This window comes from Lissotriton vulgaris, chromosome 9 (assembly GCF_964263255.1).
Source record: "Lissotriton vulgaris chromosome 9, aLisVul1.2, whole genome shotgun sequence".
NCBI classification, from domain to species: domain Eukaryota; kingdom Metazoa; phylum Chordata; class Amphibia; order Caudata; family Salamandridae; genus Lissotriton; species Lissotriton vulgaris.
Genome location: NC_141697.1, coordinates 416,699,677 through 416,721,403, shown reverse-complemented (window position 1 = coordinate 416,721,403; position 21,727 = coordinate 416,699,677). Strand labels below are relative to the sequence as shown.

General features: G+C 43.4%; 1 protein-coding gene across 1 annotated transcript in view; it reads left to right on the top strand.

Moving 5' to 3' along the window:
• The window catches only part of CINP (cyclin dependent kinase 2 interacting protein), a 94,276-nt gene extending 75,758 nt beyond the window's left edge, over nucleotides 1-18,518 (top strand). Inside the window, exons 4-5 of the mRNA XM_086937831.1 lie at nucleotides 2,876-3,005; nucleotides 18,190-18,518. Of these exons, the coding sequence (XP_086793957.1) occupies nucleotides 2,876-3,005; nucleotides 18,190-18,392 (333 nt within the window). The 3' untranslated portion in view covers nucleotides 18,393-18,518. The remainder of the gene's footprint in view (nucleotides 1-2,875; nucleotides 3,006-18,189) is intronic.
• The last annotated feature ends 3,209 nt before the right edge of the window (nucleotides 18,519-21,727 follow it).

The following is a 21,727-nucleotide window of genomic DNA, read 5'->3' as shown; positions in this document are numbered from 1 at the left end:
TTGATGAGATTTGTGGTTTCGTAGAGCGCTCAAATTCTTGGAGGCGTCCTGGCACTGCATCTGCCTTTAAGAGAAGGGGCTGCTAAACCTAGTTACAGAAAAAATAGGTTTTAAGTGATTTTCTGAAAGGCAAGAGATTCAGACTGAATTGTTCTTCAGAGTCATGGGGAGAGAGTTCCAGTTTTGCTGTTCTCAGAATAAAACCTCTACCTCCCCTTGAGGCTCGTTTAATCCTAGGCACCACCAAAAACTTGGCTGCTGATGATGTAAGTTTCCTTGACAGAATATTCCAGGTAAATCTGTGCCGCAAATGTTCTGGGCCAACATTCTGTAAAGCATTAAAAGCTAAACATAATGCTTTAAATTCAATTATCTTTTCCACTGGGAGTCATTTCAACTTAACCAGTGCCCAAGATACAGCTAGCTGTATAGGAATTCCCAAGAGAAGCTGAGCTGATGCATTTTGTAGTAGCTGACGTTTATGATTGAGTCTTTTTTGAATACTCAGACAAAGGGCATTGCCGTAATCTACTTTGGTTAAGGCCAATGGGGTCACAACAGTTTTCTAAAGATCTGACAGAATAAAACAGAAGAAACAAGCCCATTAACCTGATCTTCAAAGTTTAATTTATTGTCAAAGACAATACCCAAATTCCTGACTTTTCTCACAGGCTGGGGTAATGGGCCCATTTCCTCAGCAACCAACTTGGTGACCAAAAAGAGTTGTCATTACCTAACAGAAGGACCTCTGTTTTCCTGTAGTTAAGGTTTAAACAGTTAGCCTTCATACAGTTAACAATCTGACCAATGCAGAAATGAAATCTTAATGCTGTCTCATCTGGGTTTACGGGAAATCGATTCCACTATTTGAGTATAGTCAGAGTATGAAACAGCAGACTAGCCGAAAGATTGAATAAGCCTTACCAGTGGGGCTTCAGTGGGGTCTAGCTTGACTGACAAAGAAATTATGTTCAATATGCAGCTTCTGTTCCTCTTGAAAGTTCGGTTAAACTGACAATTCTCCTAAGTCAGTAGGCCTCCCTCATACATGTGCTATACTTCTCTTTCTTTGCTTGCTTAGGGTGCTGCAGTTTTTTTATTCCCTAAATCTGAGGTGATCATGCTGTACGGCTCCACAAGCCTGCGAAAAAAAGATCATTTTAAGATATAGAAAGAAGCACGTTGCACATACAGGGCATAAATAGTCTGTGTACATTTCTGCTCTTTTGTGTTAGCACTTTAAAGCCAAAAAAGTTGCATATTAGGAACTCAGTATGCTCGGGCTAGTGCAGGAGGTCTGCTGCAGCGTGGCTGTTGCTTGCCACACACCTACGTGTGTATGCAACCTTGTTGTAGATGGCAACGTTTTTAAATGGGAGATTTTGAAAAACAAATCGGGGGGGAATGTTTTCTTCCCATTGACCTATATTGAAGCAAAGGCAATGTTAGACGGAAGACCTTACAAAATCGTGAGCCTCCTGCCTGAATCGGGTCTGTTGTCATGTATACCTTGTACTGAAGTCTAAGGATCTCAGATCGTGAGTACAAATGTGATCTCAGCTTACTTGCTGAAAGGACAAGGTGCTCTAGCTGGTAATGGGAATTCCATATTAAGTGAATCTGAGCGCTTCGGAGTGGTCTTTCCTCCCATGTGTTGAAGCAACTCAAGAATAAAAAAGAAGCCCAGACACGTTACTGGAGCCCAAGTTCCCTCAAGTCAAACGTAAATCATAGGAAGAGCCAACTTGGCAAAGGTGATCAGCTGTGTACAGACACAAAAAGGCCCCATATTGATGACAGCAGACCGTAATGTGCAAACAACTGACCAAGAACTTATAATAACAAAAAGAAGTATCACATATTTTGTTTAATTTTCTTACGAGAAAGGCCACTTACTGTTGCATCCTTCTCTGTGTCTTTACGTTTGAATTTGCTTAACTGATCTATGTATTGTATGGCGTTTTCACATTTGTATAGCAGGTCATAACTAATGGGGCCACAGTCCTCTCGGAATTGCATCAGTAAATGGGTGCACTTTCAGAGAGTATGATCGGTAGGGTGTTGGTTGTTGTCTTATGGATGGGGGGCATGAGGTTCATAGTCACACTCCAAACATGGTGCACGGTGCGTGGCATGCTCAAGAATGTAAGGTTGCATAGAGTTTGAGGAAAGTTGCATGCAGGCGTATCTACATATGCATTTTAATTCTAAAGATCAAATTTTGGATTTTTTTTACTCTAACACTGGAAAGAACCATGTTTTGTCTTTCCTGATTTGGAGATGCTGTCAATTCTCCTTATTTAAGCAGGCACTGAGTTAAAGTGTTTTGGTTGATTGGATGAAGGCAGTCTCACTAGTTGTTATTGTTTTGAAGACAGGGGGAGACAGTATTGTGGATTGCTTGTTGAGCTGTGTGCATTGCTTTAAATATGATTTGTATCGCCACTCTGAGACAATATGGGGAAATGAGAGTAGGCGTGCCATGGTCCTCATTTGAAAGTTCAGCGTCTGCCTTGCGGCCTCGTTACACAATCTCTTTAGTTTCTGGAATGCTTTTAGTGGTGCCCCAAGATATATTCTAATGGCGTGGTCAAGATGAGGAGTAGAAGCACAATGGTACCTTCTGTGAAAAAATGAAGTATGTGAAAATTTGACGTTGTGGATGCATTGTTTGGCAACTTGAGAAGTTGAGATCTGATAAGCATGTTTGTGAAGATCCTCTTCTGGACATATTTTGGTCTGCTTTGCTGCACTATACATGGAGTATTGCAAACTTAGATATGTAAATCATGTCTGTAATTTGCATGTGAAAATTTTCAAACTTCGCAATAATGAAATCCACTTGGAAATATTCAGTCTTTTTTTTTTATTGCAGTCAAAACTGCAGTTGAAAATGGAAAGGTTAACTTCAACATTTAAAGGGGTTTGCAATCTTGAATCATACCATCATGGCGAAGACCAGAACACAACCCCTCTCTTTCATACTTGGCCTACCACACATTTCTGTAAGTAATATTTTAATTTCTTCTTGTGCGTTATACTTTCAGTAATACACTGGGAAGGTTGTTGATGGTAAACTAGAGAAATGTATAGAGGATAACAGAAATAAAGTGTTTAAACAGGCAGCAAGGGGGCCAATATACAATAGTGTAGAGGGAAGGTGGCACTATTCCAGCCAGTCAAATCCGATAGTGAAGATTTTTTTTTTAAACATCTGTTTATTGATTTTTAACATCAAAACAACAGCCAGCACAGTACACACCCAATGCACATCCCAGTAAGCAACAGGGACAGTTAAGTAAAAAAAAGACCAGCAAGAAATAAAATACCCAGTGGGAGATATACACATTGTAGATGGTCACTCAGGATTGTAGGGGCGTCAACAAAGGGGTCGGGGAATGTTGCAAAGGAGATGATAGATCTTCAGCACTACTAAGATATCTCCTGAAGAGAGCCCAGATATCTTTCGTACGTTTAGTAGGTTGTATAATAGCAGCATATAGTTCAGACAGTTCTTGGCAGTAGATTGTATCGCGAAGCCATTGCCCACGCATCGGTGCGCGCCCTTACATCAAAACCATAGCAATCCACCTTTTTAGCCAGCACCAGCAGGGTAGAGGTAAGCTGTTGTTGTCCAGCGGTTAGGTCCATGGTTTTTCATATTAAAGCTGTTAGGGGAGCTCAAGGATCTTGGTTATGGTATCAAATACATCTTGCCAGTATTTGGCAAGTGCCTACGTGCCCACCACTTATGTAAAAAAAAAATCAGCTGATACAGTGCCACAAAGTTTACATTTGCTACAAGTGTTCCTCCCCCACCCCATAAATTTGGCAATACGTCCAGGGTGTAATAATAGTGGTCCAAGTATTTAAACTGTATCAGTATTTAGTCGTATTGGAGAGGGTTGTTTTAACTTGAGCACAATAGTAAATCCATACTTTATCCGTGAGATTTTATCCAAGGGAGTTCTCCCGTTTACTCCTAGCTTCAGTGAGTGGATATGATTTGCTTGACAAGTAGTTCAAATATAGGTAATTAATAGAGTGACCAAATTCAGCGCAACCATTATAGGCCATTGGAAGAGCCATTTCCCGGGGCTCATCGGGGATTTTAGGGATCCCTACGTTAATTACCAAATTAATCTTCAAATAACAAAAAGGCACCAGTGGTGACAAAGCCACACAGGCAGAAAAACTATTTTGTGTAGAAAGGAGCTCTTTTCAGAGAGCTGTCACAGCATTGACAGCCCCATATTTCTCAGCAAAATCTTAACTGACCTTTCTTTTGTAGGTGGGATCTAAGGATTGCCTGCTAGGGGTAATAATGGAGAGCATGGGCTCCATTCCCTTTGCTAGTTCCCACCATAGACTGGACGTTGCTGCAAGGGCATCAACATAATTTGCACCACGCAGAAACGTACCCAAGAAAAGTGTGTATCCTAGCTATTGCATGTGCTGCTCCCATTTGCATTGGCCCTGTCTGGGACTGGGACCAGTATTTTAAATAATGGGCCTATGTGACTAAATAGCATGAATTAGAAGTCTTGGAGCAAGAATATCAACACATTCCTTATAAAACTCCTCGGAGAGACAATTGCCTCCAGGGGCTTTTCCACAACACAGGCTACTAATTGCCTGCTGGACATTCACTAATGTTGTGGGTGAGTTTAATACCGTATTTTCCGGCGTATAAGACGACCCGGCGTATAAGACGACCCCCTACTTTGCCTGAAAAATTTTAGGTTTTGTGCTATACTCGCCGTATAAGACGACCCCCACTTCCAGCGCAGTCCAACGCAGTCCTGCATACGGTAGCCATTCCGAGAATGTACCGGTATTTTGAACTTACCGTATTAGTCTAGTCCCCCTCCCTGTGGGTGAGCAGTAAGGCTTTATCAGTGGACAGTGTTACCTAAGCGTTTATTTTACAAACTCAAAGACTGAACTCAAACAAATTGGTTGTATAAACAATCTTGCTTTACTCGCAATATTTTTATTTAGAACCATATGAAAAACTGTCACTTCTGAATATACCGGTACGGTACGGTAAACATAAATTAGTGCATGAAACAGTGCAAGTGGATTAAACTTCCCATAACTTCCCATAAATCCAAGGGATTTCTACAGGATTTACAACGTTCCCTTTAAAAGCCTTCAAAATCCTCCTCTTAGTCATCTGATCTCATAAGTAAGTCAATGAGATCTTGTGGTACATCTGTAAGGCAGTCATCGTATGGATCTGGTACCAATTCCGTATCAGATGATGTGGTCTCTTCTTCGGCATCCTCTTCACCTTCCCACAAATAGTCGTCATCCATACCATCTAATGAATTTGATATGCCACACTTCTTGAAAGACTTTATTACAGTTTCTGCATCAATGTCGTTCCAGGCCTTTATAACAAAGGTGCACAAAACATCCAACTGTGGAGCACGCATGTTTCCTCCTTTTGTGAATGTTTTTTCACCGCTAACCATCCACTCATTCCACTGTTCTCGGATGCGATCTTTAAATGGCTTGTTTAGGCACACATCCAGTGGCTGCACCAACGATGTCAATCCTCCAGGTACAACTGCAGCATCTGTTTTTATTCTTGCCAGCCTTTGCTTGGTGCTTGGAGTTAAATGAGCCCTGAACATATCCCACACCAGTAGACTACGTCTTTGTAGAAGTCCACCTGGTCGCCTGCTCCATACATTATCAAGCCATAGCTTTACCCCTTCTTCATCCATCCATCCTTTCTCATTCACATGCACAAAACAACCAACAGGGAACTTGAGTTTCGGCATTGTTTTTCTTTTGAAAATAACCATTGGTCTCAGCTTTGCGCCATCAGCTGTGCATGCTAGTACCACTGTGAAACTGGACTTCTCATGTCCTGTTGTTTTTATTAAAATTGTCTTTTCGCCTTTTTGATGGACAGTTTTGTTGGCAATCATATCGAAATTCATTGGAGTTTCATCCATATTTCCGATGCTACTTAGCGCATAGCCATGTTCATTGCGCAGCCTAATAACGTAGCGATGGAAGCTATGCATTTTGGAATCAAGATCCGCAGGTAATTTCTGGGCAATTTTTGTCTTTTGCCGCAATACCAGATTATGCCTTCCCATGAATCTGGTACACCAGAATACAGTGGCCTTAAATCTGTGGCTGAGATCTGGATTAGATTTGGCCCACTGAAGTGCAACCAATCGGATTTTATTTCGGGTCACGACATAACCGCTTTGCCGATGCTCGGCCACCATGTCTGCTACATGCTTTTCGAGTTCTTGCCAATGTGGGGTGCCTCTTCTTAATGCACACTTGCCCCTTGGCATACTCCGTAATGCTTTCTCATTTGCTCTCCAGGCCCGAACCATCTTTTCTGTCACTCCATATTGTCTTGCAGCAGCACAGTTATTATGTTCCATGGCAAAATCCACAACTTTAAGTTTGTAACTGGCTTCATATTTCCTTCTTCTTGCCACTCCTGGAGCCTTGCTGAGTTCTTCACTGCCAGCCATTTGCACTGGATGTGCTGCTGGAGCCTTGCCGGGTTCTTGACTGTCAGCCATTTGCACTGGATGTACTGGTGCTGTACAGTATGAACAGGTGCAGAGACTGTCTTCAACACCACACGTACGGTACGGCAAATACGGTATCTGCTCACCAGACTGCCTTTCCTCTTCGCAACAACCAGCCAATCACGGCAAGTGCTCTACTGCCTTCGGTAACATTCGGGAACATTCTACAGTCCCCTTTCTATGCCCACGCCCATGTCAAGGAGAGAGGGGCGCGTGCCAAAACGTGCCAAACGTGTCAACACACCGGGCGCTGCCATCTTCGGCGCTGGCTGCCCGTTCCCATATACCGTATTTCGGACGTCCTGCTGCCTCGTCCTGCTGCCTCGTCTGCCTGGGGATGTGCAAGTGGTTGGAGGCGCGTGTACAGCGGCAGCGGCAGTCGAGGTAAGACTCATGGCGCCATTTGCTCGCTTGTGAAGCGGTTTGACACCTTCGAGTGAAGTCCTTGCTATGAAAAAAACGCTCGCTTTCGATACTTCATGGCGCGGGGCCTGGGTGTGGACGTTGCCAGGGCTGGTGACTGTATTTTTTAAAATAAGGTGTGTTGTTGCTTGTTACATACGGTATTTCCTATTGTGAAGCGGTCTGACACCTTCGAGTGAAGTCCTCGCTATGAAAAAAAACCGCTCGCTTTCAATACTTGCACAATTCATGGCGCGGGGGCTGGGTGTGGACGTTGCCAGTGCCGGTGGCTGTATTTTTTAACATAAGGTGTGTTGTTTCTTGTTATTTCCTATTGTGAAGCGGTCTGACACCTTCGAGTGAAGTCCTCGCTATGAAAAAGCGCATGAAAATATACCATAACATTTTGTACCCGGCGTATAAGACGACCCCCGACTTTCCAGAAAATTTTAAGGGGTTAAAAGGTCGTCTTATACGCCGGAAAATACGGTACTTGAACTAACCAGAAAACCTAGGGGTCTAATAAATATCTACTAGTCTACACAAAGTGTGTCTACAGTGATCATAAACTCATATCTACACAGAAAGAGTTGCAGAGTAGAGAAAGACCCTTATGAGTGGTTGGATTCCCATTAAACACTTAACCTTGATCAGACTTATCATCTGGGTCTCCATCCACTTACTCTCTTGATCATAGAGGGATGAACCGTGGATTATGTCATGAAGACGTGTGAAATTGAAATAACGCTGGCAGAAAGTTGTGTTTAGAGGCTCTTTGGGCGACAACCGTTCGCAAAGTACCTGACAATACCGTACACTGTTTCCCCTATAGCCTAACAGAGTTATAGCTAGTATGCATCAGTAGTGGTATGGTGAAGCATGAGGTTAACTGCGTTTGGAATTAAAACTACGCCGGCAGAAAGTTGCGTGAAGCGGCTGTTAGGGCAGCACCGGTTAACAAAATACCTTAGGGGCATCAGCAGCGGTAAGGCAAAGAATGAGGTTAACCATGCCTGAAATTAAGAGTAAAAGCACAATTACGCTGGCAGAACCTTGCGTGGAGCGGCTGTTTTAGTTGCCAACGTTAGCAAAGTACCTTCGGGGTACCAGGCGAGTAGTTTGTGGCCTTGGTGGGGGTGACGGTTTATTGAATAGAGCGCCTGATAGACATCACGGGTGGGAAAGATATAATTCAATAAACAAGCCTGCATTGTTCCTTTATAACTGTGTGTAAAAAAGAGAAGAAGTACCAGCTATCATTTAATGACAGAAGTCGCAAGCATGGCGGCTTGCTAACAAACTGTCTCAGCTAAAGATGCAAGACCATAGGAGCGCAGGGAGCATGGTAATCGTGAAACAGTGTTAATGCGTAGTAACGATTCCGTAGAGTGCTCGTGTTTAGATGGCCATGGTACGGGGTCTTTATTTGAGTGATAGCTCGCCTAGCGTGCATGGTAAGCAGGTTTAGCAGTATTGTGGCAGAGTCTAGGTCGGTTACTCACGGTTGTCGCGTTGTGCATGCGTCCCTTGACCTGCCCATTCCACCGGGTCCGGGAGGTGCCTGTGCTGCCACTAGTGCGAGATTAAGTCAGACTCGTGGGAATCATGTGACCGGTCACGTGGTGCTCAAAGGGAGGTGATATTGCTGCACTATGGTGGCGGCCATTTCTTAGGTGGTTGCAGGCAGCTCATGGAAAATAATGAAAAACTGGGATCTTGTGTCTGCGTAGTGTCTGGTTTGTATCAGTGTATTGTTCGTAAGACTAACCGTGCCTATATCGCCCATGAATATCGATGTCCACAGCGCCGCTTTCTTTATAACAAAGATAGGTGTATACACCAATAATTAAGCCTGATGCCCAATCTAATAACTGGGGGTGTGCCCCGTTCCTTGGATAGCGGCTATTCTCGAGTGGTAACAATATGATATATGTGGTAAAAGCAGCTAGGTATGTATAAGGCCCTGTGCCTAAAAAATTTGTAAATGGCGGCAGCCATTTTAACATGGTGTTGTGACTGATCTATTAAGTGGCAATTGATGCAGGGTTAACGTGGGCATGTATTCTGCGGGGTTTGGTATCTGTATGGATGCTTGTTAGTTCATTAAGTTTACCCCCTTGTTGAACTTTTGGTCTGTTGCAGCTTTTGTTGCAAGTTCATAAGGCACTCCAAGGAATATCCTCATTTAAACCATTACAGTGTTTTGATAAGCAGTGAATCCATCTTTGTTGTCTGATAAAGAGATTTATCTTTGAAATGTTAGGGGAGGCTTCCAAGATGACCCACTTGAGGGAATCTGGTGTATGCATTTTTTCCAGGTAGTGGGTACACATCTTGGTGTTTGTTTTGTGGCAGCGGAAACTACCGCGATGTTCAGAGATACGCTGTTTTATGGGTCGTGTGGTCATGCCTACATAGTAGAGGTTGCAAGGGCACGTAAGTAGATATATGCAGTTGGCAGTATTGCAGTTTGTGTGGGTGCGCATCTCCCACACAAATTTGTTGTTCAACGTGATGGTTTTGTGGATAGAGGTGTACGCACATGCAGTGCATTAGCCACATGGATAGTGGCCTGTGACTGCTGGTAATTGCCACAATGTTCCCTGTTTGTTATTGACCTTGGGTTTAGGTCTGGTGTTGATGAGCATATCTTTCAGGCTTCTCGAACGCTTAGATGCAAAACATGGTTGGTCAAGTTGTAGTGATCCTGTGTTGAGTATATTCCAATGTTTTTTCAACACCTTGGTTAGCTGGTTGGATATTGGTGTGTAGGTCGTCACACACATTAGGGTCTCTGTTTCGACTTTGTTTTTTACCTCTAGCAGGCTCTCTCTATTGTTGTTACGTGCTCTCTTTCATGAGAGGGTGATATTTCTGAGAGGATAATCTCTGTCAGAGAGGTTTTGTGCCAGGACTGCAGATTCAGCAAAAGGCTGTTACGGTCTGTGCTCTTTTTATACCTTGTTGTTATGAGCCCCCCTCCAGTTTGATAGTCAGATCCAAGAATGGTATCTGGGAAGGAGAAGCAGAGATAGTGAATTTCAGGTAGGGGTTCAGGTCGTTAACCCACTTGAAAAAGTTGTTGTAAGTTTCTCTGTTCCCATGCCAAAATATCAAGATGTCGTCGATAAAGCGTTTCCATAACCGTATGTTGTCACGGTATGGGTTGGATACATCATGGATATAGCGTGCCTCAAAGGATGCCATGTAGAGGCAAGCTACACTGGGCGCAAAGGTACTCCCCATGGAAATACCCTGGGTCTGGTGGTAGTGTGGACCTTTGAACTCGAAAAAAATTCAGTCAGTGCCAGTGTGGCACACTCTATGATGAAGCTGGGAGATGTAGGTGACTCCCAATTGGTCCTCGTGAGATCCTCCTCTATCACATCTAGGGTGGCTCTTTGTGGAATGTTGGTGTAAAGAGCTTCCACGTCTAGTGTGATGAGGAAGTCGATCTCGTCAACTCGTGGAGGCTGGGATAACAAGTGTAAGACATCTGTGGTGTCTTTGAGGTAGGAGGGTATTAATTTCACCAACAGTTGTAGGAAATGGTCACAAAATTGTGACAGTGGCTCCAAAAGCGAGTCTATGCCGGAAACAATCGGTCTCCCTGGCACAGGGCTCACTCCCTTGTGAATTTTGGGTAGATTATAGAAGCTGGGGGTTCTCGGATCTTTTCTAATGAGGAAGGAGGCCTCCTTCTTACTCAGGGTAAAGCAACATGAGTATAACCCGTAGACCAGATTGAGATCTGGGTATACATATGTATAAAACAACAATATCTCAATTGGATTCACTAGAGCGACAGATATATTTGCATGTACAGGACATTACAAAGAATCTGGACGTAAAATAAAGAGAGACTCAGAATTTCAGTTTTTTAGAAGTGCATATAGCATTGTATATTTAAAGACAGATTTTTATGCAAAACAGTCAGAAAACAGCACTGGAGGCATATAATGCGGTGGCAACCCAAGGGGGCTTTGTGCACTAAGTGGTAGTGAAACAAAGAGTGACGGCGCGAGTGACATGTGGGTGAACACAGCGAAGGACGCAAAGTGGCACAGTGAAAAAACAGTATATACAAAGTTGTTGGTTCCTCCTTAAAGAATTAGTAATTGATATTAGATTAGGAACCAAAGAAGATAATGCACCATGAGTCACGCTGTATTGAGGGTCGACGGCGTTTCGATCCTATCGAGTTAGGATCTTCATCAGGACCGGGTTGCCGGATAAGGTGAGTGCTAATAAAAAGTAGTCCAACTGGATATTGGGCAGTCTGTGGTGTTGGTAATGTGGATGGGAACCGCTAGGCTTCGTGATGGAAGGGAACCCAGCTGGAGTCAAACAGGCTCATATAGGTCCAAGCTCGGAAGTAGGAGGGTGAAGGCTCAGATGTGGAGCCCCGTTCTGGTTTGAGGGCAATAATGGTTTGTGTTATGTGGCAGGGTTGATGACGCACGATCCACTATGTAGGTCCAATTAAATTCGGGTAGGTAGTGGCACAGAAGCAAATCCCCATTCTGGCCGGAAAGGCAAAGGATGATGGAAAATTAACGAATGCATTTGTTCGGTTCAGTATGTCCACTCAATGATGCGTGTAATTGGGAGGAGGCACAGAGACGGAGCCCTGTTCTGGCCCATAGTTCCAATTGAAATACTTGTAGGACAAGTACGGCAGGGTCGAAGGATCCACTGCTTAGGTCCCAACAGGATACCTAGAATTGGGTGTAGTACCGCCGTCACAGTCCGGGGGTCCAAGGGCGGCGTGTGATCTGGTCGGTAGACCACGATCCGCAACTGGCACCCGTGACTTTCTGCTGAGTCCACTATGCCTGTGATAGTTTTGATAACCCTTTCAGTGGGATTCTTAGTGATAGAGTATAGTATTTGCGGTCACTCAATTGTTTGAGGCACTCTGTGTCGTAGTCGGAAGTTGCCATTATCACAGTCGCCCCGCCTTTATCGGCTTGCTTGATGATGATTTTGGGGTCATTGGCTAGTGTCTCCCACAACAGGTAGATCCAGGCAGGTTTAAAGGTAATTTTAGGTAATAGACATTACCTGGGTGCGCAATTACGTATGCCACTTACCACAATTGTAGATAGCTTTTTTCCAAGGTCCTGAAGAATCGCAGGGTTATTGAACCGATAGTGAGAAACCTGTTGACCCACACGTTCTAACAAGGACACCACCACGCGAGGAAACCCCTTGGGCGAGTGCCTTGTACACTGCTTTTAATTAGGACAGGAGACCCCCCGAATAAAATTTGCGGTTCTAGGTACTCCCAGTCCTATTTTCTATCACTACCCTGCATCTACACAGTCCTGGCCCCATTCCAGCACTTCATCACACGGCAGTTGGATAGAAGATCTCCGATAAAGAGCCCCTTTTTAGGGAGCCCGTTGGGTATTGCACCACCGACACAACAAGGAGCAGCCCAGATGATGAAGCATGACACCTGCAAGGGTGTGTGAGGACATTATGATCCAACATATGAATCCCCACCTTTGCCCTCTCTAGGGTATAGTGGGACCAAGTCACTCGTAACTCCAACCAGCACCTTTAATAGAGGAACAGCATAATCCCACTTTTGCAGTACATTCTGCCAAGGGTACCCCCAGCCCCAGCCTTGAAACTCAATGCTGTGTTCACCGTACGTAAGGGGTGCCCCTTTGAGTCACTGCATTCATGCCCTTTGCAGTTTCTCTTATGGAAGGTCGCCTTCCTAGTAGCTATAACGCCTCTCAGACATATTAGTGTACTACTGGTGCTCATACTGCAGGAACCTTTTTTCCAGGTACATCAGGATAGGGCTAACCAAACCATCCAGCTCCCAGTCACTTCACACACTTGAACTTAAACATGCTGTTATGAACAACATTGATAGAACTAATTCCTGTAGAAAAATGCAAAAACAGTTTGTGACTTTTTTTGCAGCCTCAAAAAAGCCAGACGTTTTCTAGGACTGGAATTAGTTACCAGGTGAATTGTCCCTTGCCCTCCCCCACCAAGCAACACTCCACTCGCAAACAGGGAGCTACTATGGTCTTTTTTGGGAACATACCTATAGCATACATATGTAGAGCTGCCATATGGTCCACTCCACACATATTAACAGAGCATTATTTTGTGGACATTCTTGCAAGACAGCAAGCTAGAGTTAGTCACACTGTCCCATGGACTCTGTTTCAGAACTCTGCACAATAGACTGGCTAGCCACCAGTTAGGGGAGTATTGCTTTACATTTGATGCTGAGTATTTGTTTCTACCAGGGCCGGACTGGGATCGCAAACCAGCCTTGGCAATTACGTCCGACCAGGGTGGGAATGGTGGCCGGAACCCTCCTGCAGTGCTTTTGTTACAAGGGGCTGATTTTGCAGGACTGCTGCAAAACCGGCCCTCAGTAAGAAAAATGGCCTGCAGCTGTCCAAAACCATCCCCCACTCTTCCAGCCTACCGGGGAAACACCTGGTGCGTGCTACGGCCAGCCCGGCCCAGGGTTCTACAGCCATACATGCTACAAACGGATTATGTTACTTACCCTGTAAGCATCTGTTAATTGTTTGTAGTGCCGTAGATTCACATGATCTCATCCTCTTCCCCAGACGACAGTGTTTCAGTTATTATTCACTTCATATAATTCTCTCTTTACATGCATGAGCACTTTTCTTTTCTGCTCACTGCTCTATTCCTACTCTGAGCCGTTTGGCCGAAAAACTATCTAACAATAGAGTTGGTTCCCATGCACCACCAGAAGAGGAGTCTCCGACACCTTGTGACTCGAAAAACAAGTTGAAAGCATCCAAGCCCAACACTAGATAGCAAGTATGAGGAGCATGTGAATCTACATTCGTGCATGCAACTAACAGATGCTTACACTGTAATTAGATATCATTGGGACATGGTCACCAACATAATCATAAGCGTTTTGGTACTCAAGCTGGTCACAATCTGTAATCACTTCAATATACTTCATTTAGGTGAAACTAATTTCATGTCTCAAAGCACTACATTTTTGTTTTCCGATATAGTACTCCTGCATTAGTTGCGTGTGTCGTGTTATTTCTGGTTCATTTCTGTTTGTCATTATGTACAGCTGTATCTATCAAGAACTACATCTATTGTATTTGTATTCGTTGGAGCCTTGAAAAAGTTGCATACAGATGAAAATGCATGTCGGCTGCCAGCTTTGCGTATGAATTTTCAATCGAGACTGCAAACACTTAGGACATTTTATCAATAAATTACTAGAATTATTGAACCGGTCAGGGATGGTTCATCTATGCTACTACATAGACTACGTGTGACGTGTTCTTCGGTGTCATTGTCAGCTACACACATCAAACATATCTGAGCCCTAAACATGTACACAGCATTTATACCTCTGTCCCTCTCTCGTGCCCAAGATGTGGGGAAGAGTGGCTGCATTCATCCACATATTAGGACTCGTCCTGTCCTACAAAGAGACCCATTTTTGTTTGCAGTGGTAACAGACTGAAAGCCTTCACTGGGTGAAACTTCACATGTAATCTTAAGATATGCTTTTTTACACTGATGTCTCAAGAAGGAGCTATATAACTGTATATTTAGAAACTTGGCCTTATTAATGGCCAAATTTTCTACAGTATAGAGACCCATCTCTCTCCAGGTCATCACAGACACTGTTTACAGTCCTAAACTTTTGTGTGATAGCCTAATGCATTCTGAGTGTTGTAGTTTCATCGAGCTATATAGAGTACGGTTCAGGCCTGGAGACAGGGTCCGTAATGACCTGGAGTGAGGTGGTCAATTTACTCTACAAGCTCTGACTTGGCGATCTCCCTCTTTTGTCTCATTAAAGTGTATGCATGTTTTTCATGCTTCTATTCCTAGTCCTAAGGAATCATATTGTTTTGATTAAAATTTGTACTTAAGGTGATAACACAGTGGTTGACCACATAAAATCGATAAAGACAAATTTACAACAAAAAAACATACCGTATTTTCCGGCGTATAAGACGACCCGGCGTATAAGACGACCCCCTACTTTGCCTGAAAAATTTTAGGTTTTGTGCTATACTCGCCGTATAAGACGACCCCCACTTCCAGCGCAGTCCAACGCAGTCCTGCATACGGTAGCCATTCCGAGAATGTACTGGTATTTTGAACTTACCGTATTAGTCTAGTCCTCCTCCCTGTGGGTGAGCAGTAAGGCTTTATCAGTGGACAGTGTTACCTAAGCGTTTATTTTACAAACTCAAAGACTGAACTCAAACAAATTGGTTGTATAAACAATCTTGCTTTACTCGCAATATTTTTATTTAGAACCATATGAAAAACTGTCACTTCTGAATATACCGGTACGGTACGGTAAACATAAATTAGTGCATGAAACAGTGCAAGTGGATTAAACTTCCCATAACTTTCCATAAATCCAAGGGATTTCTACAGGATTTACAACGTTCCCTTTAAAAGCCTTCAAAATCCTCCTCTTCGTCATCTGATCTCATAAGTAAGTCAATGAGATCTTGTGGTACATCTGTAAGGCAGTCATCGTATGGATCTGGTACCAATTCCGTATCAGATGATGTGGTCTCTTCTTCGGCATCCTCTTCACCTTCCCACAAATAGTCGTCCTCCATACCATCTAATGAATTTGATATGCCACACTTCTTGAAAGACTTTATTACAGTTTCTGCATCAATGTCGTTCCAGGCCTTTATAACAAAGGTGCACAAAACATCCAACTGTGGAGCACGCATGTTTCCTCCTTTTGTGAATGTTTTTTCACCGCTAACCATCCACTCATTCCACTGTTCTCGGATGCGATCTTTAAATGGCTTGTTTAGGCACACATCCAGTGGCTGCACCAACGATGTCAATCCTCCAGGTATAACTGCAGCATCTGTTTTTATTCTTGCCAGCCTTTGCTTGGTGCTTGGAGTTAAATGAGCCCTGAACATATCCCACACCAGTAGACTACGTCTTTGTAGAAGTCCACCTGGTCGCCTGCTCCATACATTATCAAGCCATAGCTTTACCCCTTCTTCATCCATCCATCCTTTCTCATTCACATGCACAAAACAACTAACAGGGAACTTGAGTTTCGGCATTGTTTTTCTTTTGAAAATAACCATTGGTCTCAGCTTTGCGCCATCAGCTGTGCATGCTAGTACCACTGTGAAACTGGACTTCTCATGTCCTGTTGTTTTTATTAAAATTGTCTTTTCGCCTTTTTGATGGACAGTTTTGTTGGCAATCATATCGAAATTCATTAGAGTTTCATCCATATTTCCGATGCTACTTAGGGCATAGCCATGTTCATTGCGCAGCCTAATAACGTAGCGATGGAAGCTATGCATTTTGGCATCAAGATCCGCAGGTAATTTCTGGGCAATTTTTGTCTTTTGCCGCAATACCAGATTATGCCTTCCCATGAATCTGGTACACCAGGATACAGTGGCCTTAAATCTGTGGCTGAGATCTGGATTAGATTTGGCCCACTGAAGTGCAACCAATCGGATTTTATTTCGGGTCACGACATAACCGCTTTGCCGATGCTCGGCCACCATGTCTGCTACATGCTTTTCGAGTTCTTGCCAATGTGGGGTGCCTCTTCTTAATGCACACTTGCCCCTTGGCATACTCCGTAATGCTTTCTCATTTGCTCTCCAGGCCCGAACCATCTTTTCTGTCACTCCATATTGTCTTGCAGCAGCACAGTTATTATGTTCCATGGCAAAATCCACAACTTTAAGTTTGTAACTGGCTTCATATTTCCTTCTTCTTGCCACTCCTGGAGCCTTGCTGAGTTCTTCACTGCCAGCCATTTGCACTGGATGTGCTGCTGGAGCCTTGCCGGGTTCTTGACTGTCACCCATTTGCACTGGATGTGCTGCTGGAGCCTTGCCGGGTTCTTGACTGTCAGCCATTTGCACTGGATGTACTGGTGCTGTACAGTATGAACAGGTGCAGAGACTGTCTTCAACACCACACGTACGGTACGGCAAATACGGTATCTGCTCACCAGACTGCCTTTCCTCTTCGCAACAACCAGCCAATCACGGCAAGTGCTCTACTGCCTTCGGTAACATTCGGGAACATTCTACAGTCCCCTTTCTATGCCCACGCCCATGTCAAGGAGAGAGGGGCGCGTGCCAAAACGTGCCAAACGTGTCAACACACCGGGCGCTGCCATCTTCGGCGCTGGCTGCCCGTTCCCATATACCGTATTTCGGACGTCCTGCTGCCTCGTCCTGCTGCCTCGTCTGCCTGGGGATGTGCAGGTGGTTGGAGGCGCGTGTACAGCGGCAGCGGCAGTCGAGGTAAGACTCATGGCGCCATTTGCTCGCTTGTGAAGCGGTTTGACACCTTCGAGTGAAGTCCTTGCTATGAAAAAAACACTCGCTTTCGATACATCATGGCGCGGGGCCTGGGTGTGGACGTTGCCAGGGCCGGTGACTGTATTTTTTAACATAAGGTGTGTTGTTTCTTGTTACATACGGTATTTCCTATTGTGAAGCGGTTTGACACCTTCGAGTGAAGTCCTCGCTATGAAAAAAAAACGCTCGCTTTCGATACTTGCACAATTCATGGCGCGGGGGCTAGGTGTGGACGTTGCCAGTGCCGCTGGCTGTATTTTTTAACATAAGGTGTGTTGTTTCTTGTTATTTCCTATTGTGAAGCGGTCTGACACCTTCGAGTGAAGTCCTCGCTATGAAAAAGCGCATGAAAACCTACCATAACATTTTGTACCCGGCGTATAAGACGACCCCCGACTTTCCAGAAAATTTTAAGGGGTTAAAAGGTCGTCTTATACGCCGGAAAATACGGTATTTCCTTTGCATGCATATCTTTTTTTTCCTCTCTAAAGACCTCAGTTTAGGGAGGTGGAAATTAAAACTTATTCTATTGTAATTATCAGTACATTTAGTCTCAAAACTTCTTAGCCTCAGGTGTGTATGGAAATAAACGCCAAGGCACCAACAGAGTCTTGTAACAGAAAGGAGAATAAGGTGTCTGTCCGGAATAAAAAATCACAGCGTTTTCCAACCTGCCAACTTGAACTGGACACCGGGTGCTTGGTAGATAGATTCAGAGTTGGACACCAAAGAGTAATCTATACAATGTTAGGCTGCGGAAATAGAAAGTAGTTGATGCAACTTCAAGTGATTCACTGTTTTCCTGCCTAGTCTGTTTAATGAATTTATTAATAGTGTAGCTTATGTTTTCATTTCAGATGATGTTTCTCTAAAGCTCTCGGACATGTACAAGAAAGAACTGGAGCTTAAACAAACGATTGTTCAAGAGATTGCACATACTGGTGACCAGGACCTCATGATGGTTTATTTATCTTCTTGGTTGTACGAACCTTACATTGACAATAACACCAAACTGCTATTGGAAAGCATGCTACTGGAAACAGGACACCGGCCACTATAACATCTTTACAAAATCACAAATTGTGAAATGATTTTATTCCTAATAATTGTATTACAATTAGAAACACAGTTTGAACAATATCTCAGTCTACTGTGCAATGGAATGATACTTTTTATATTAACTTAACATTTTTTATAAACCATTTTCAAATCTTTTGAAATACAAATGTGTTTTCCTAGTTTCTTTGTAGTCGTCAGTTATGGTACTTCAACACAAAAATTGCTTTGTGACAGTTAATATTATCTGTGTTGTGTCAGATTACTTAAAACATTTTGGTAGTCTTTTTCTTATACAGAATCAGCCTTTGTTTTGCATTGAACCAGTTATTATCTGAACCAGGCTTCATGCTTTACGGATTTGTTTACAATCTTTAAAGTACCAGTTAGTAACATGTATACAAATGGTTATGATGGATACTAAACTATCATTAATAAGGTAAATATTTATCCTTGCAGGAGTCTTTATTTGAAAGATTCTAATATGGCTGCATAACATCTTAGAAGTAGGGTCCTCAGATTGTTAACTTAAAGAAAGTCTGCCTAATGTTATGTTATATTACTGATCCTTCACAAAAAGCTTACATGTGTGCAGGAAGGTCAAGGCATTAGTAGTTTGAAAAAATATGGGGTAAGGACCACATAGCTAACTTACAAAACCAGATCAAGGGACTAGTGGTTTGAGAAAATATGTGAATGTAACACTCCTTAAGAATTCTTTTGTAGTGGCTCTTCTCCCAATTGAATAAGTGGTTACCTACCTAGTAGGGAGGAAAGTTGTTTGGTGCATCATATCAAGTAGAAAAGCAAGCAGTTGTACATGAAGGTGGGGTTTGTTTACTATGTAATCCCTTTGGAGGCTCTGCTGTAAGCTACAAATATCCCGCCATATTGCAGATCCGGCACGCGTTGCTCGCAGTGATTGCAAAGGGAGAGACACCACCAGACTCTGCCCCACTAGAATATAGGGTCTTAGACGGGAATCTCCCGGGGAAAGCTATATCATTAATATTTTAAAAACTCATCAATAACACAACAGATCCCCTTCTCCGACTTAGAGCCAATTGGACCACAATGTTGCGGGTTTGAAGGATGAAGAATGGCTTGAAGCCTTGGCTTCTCCTCCAGAGACTGCCATCTCCTCATGGCTTAGACTTATACAACTGAAGATACTCCATAGAATATACCTTGCGGGACCAATTTTGGTAAACATGGGATATAGTACTGAGGCCAGATGTACAAGGGGATGCAGGTAGGAGGGCACTTTCGTACACATACTCTGGGAGTGTATAGTCATTCAGAGATACTGGTCATCATTGAAGAAGTGTATGGAGCAAGTAATGGGCAATGAGATTGATTGTAATATAAAGCTATGTCTCCTGAATATTTGGGGCCCTACAGACTTAAACACCAAAGAGAGATTATGGGTTACACATGGGAGGATAATTGCTAAGAGAAATATTGCGGGATTGTGGGGGGCGCAGGAACCACCAACACTGTGTGAGTGGGGGAAAGACATGGATTGGAGAATGGCAAAGGCAAAGACTATATATAAGTTGAGGGGTGCCCCACCAAATGGACACAATTTGGGGTACTTGGAATGAATACAGGGGAGAAATATGTGATCCCCTGCAGCCTAGACGGGGCACTAATCTGGGATGTTCTGTAACAAATGGACCCAATGTAAATTGATTTTAATAACTCTATGGTCTCAGATATACTGTTAAGTTTGTGCCAGCACAAAACCTCGACTATACATGTCTGTATAATGTGTTTTAACCTTGTCCCAAATAAAAAGTTTTATTTAAATATATATATATATATATATATATATATCTCCATCCACGACCAAATGTCCCAAGCAGGGGGAGCGGCTGATTATCTGGTGCTGGCGGCGAGGTTTGGGACAGCCTCGCAAATAATGCTTCAGCAAGAACCTTCTATTAAAAAGACGCTACACACCACTTCAAAGGTTTACTTCAGTTGTTTATTTTCTTGTAGGTTCCCCACCTACGTGTTTCGGACCGACACGGTCCCTGATATGTATGTATATGTATATATATATATATATATATATATATATATATATATATATATATATATATATATATATATATATATATATATAACCTAGCAAACACCTTGCCTGCTGAATAGAGAGCCCATTGACAGGTAGGTCCGTTGCCAACTCTTGTTTATTGCAAATGCAGTGAGGATGAACTGCTCAGTATCACAAAATTCAGTTCCAGCTGCGCCTGACGCGTTTCGTGTATGCTACACTTTATCAAAGGCACCGGATGCACAAACAATGTCACAGCAGTTTTCGGCACCATTTGAATAAAATCCCTGCCCATATAGGCGTGGCCACAACTGTGGCATGTTGGGTGATGTGGTCCCGGTATTTCTTCAGTGAGATGCCGTGTCAATGTTCATTAATTCGCCAAATCAAACCCCAGTGGGCTAGTGGTGCTGGGCTCCAGTCCCCGCTGCAGTGGGATTACATGCAAGAAATTGGCTTCTGTCCCAGATACGGTGGCGTCATTCGGCGTCACTCCTGGAATGCTCAAGGCACATGGGCTTGCTCTGCGGCTCAGACAAACGCCACATACCATCCAAACAACTTGCCTGCTGAATAGAGAGCCCATTGACAGGTAGGTCCGTTGCCAACTCTTGTTTATTGCAAATGCAGTGAGGATGAACTGCTCAGTATCACAAAATTCAGTTCCAGCTGCGCCTGACGCGTTTTGTGTATGCTACACTTTATCAAAGGCACCGGATGCACAAACAATGTCACAGCAGTTTTCGGCACCCTTTGAATAAAATCCCCGCCCATATAGGCGTGGCCACAACTGTGGCATGTTGGGTGATGTGGTCCCGGTATTTCTTCAGTGAATATGGAATTTGAGAAGTGAACATGTTAGTCTGTTAATTTTGATTGAAAAGGATAGTGGAGGGATAAAAGAGTGAAGGATTTTTATTTTTATTTATTTATTTATTTATTTAGGTCTTAGCAGTAGGAGTAGGCTTTTGGATGAGTAAAAAGGAGTTTTGGAGGGGAGGAGTCAGAGGGAAGAGTTTAGAAAGGTTTCTGTTAGGGGATCGGTATAGTAACAAGAGGTGTCAGATGATGCAAGTTGGGGTAGAGTAGGAGAGAGTCTAGAAAGGGTTATTTTGGCGATCATAGTAGTGGTATGGGGTTTGGGATAAATGAGAGAGTAGATGTAGAGGATGTATTGATAGATGTATAGGATGAGAGATAGGGTAGTGCATTGGAAGGAGTAGTAGAAAGAAGACTGAGATGAGTCAGAAGGTTGGGCTAGAAGATATATTGAGCGAAAT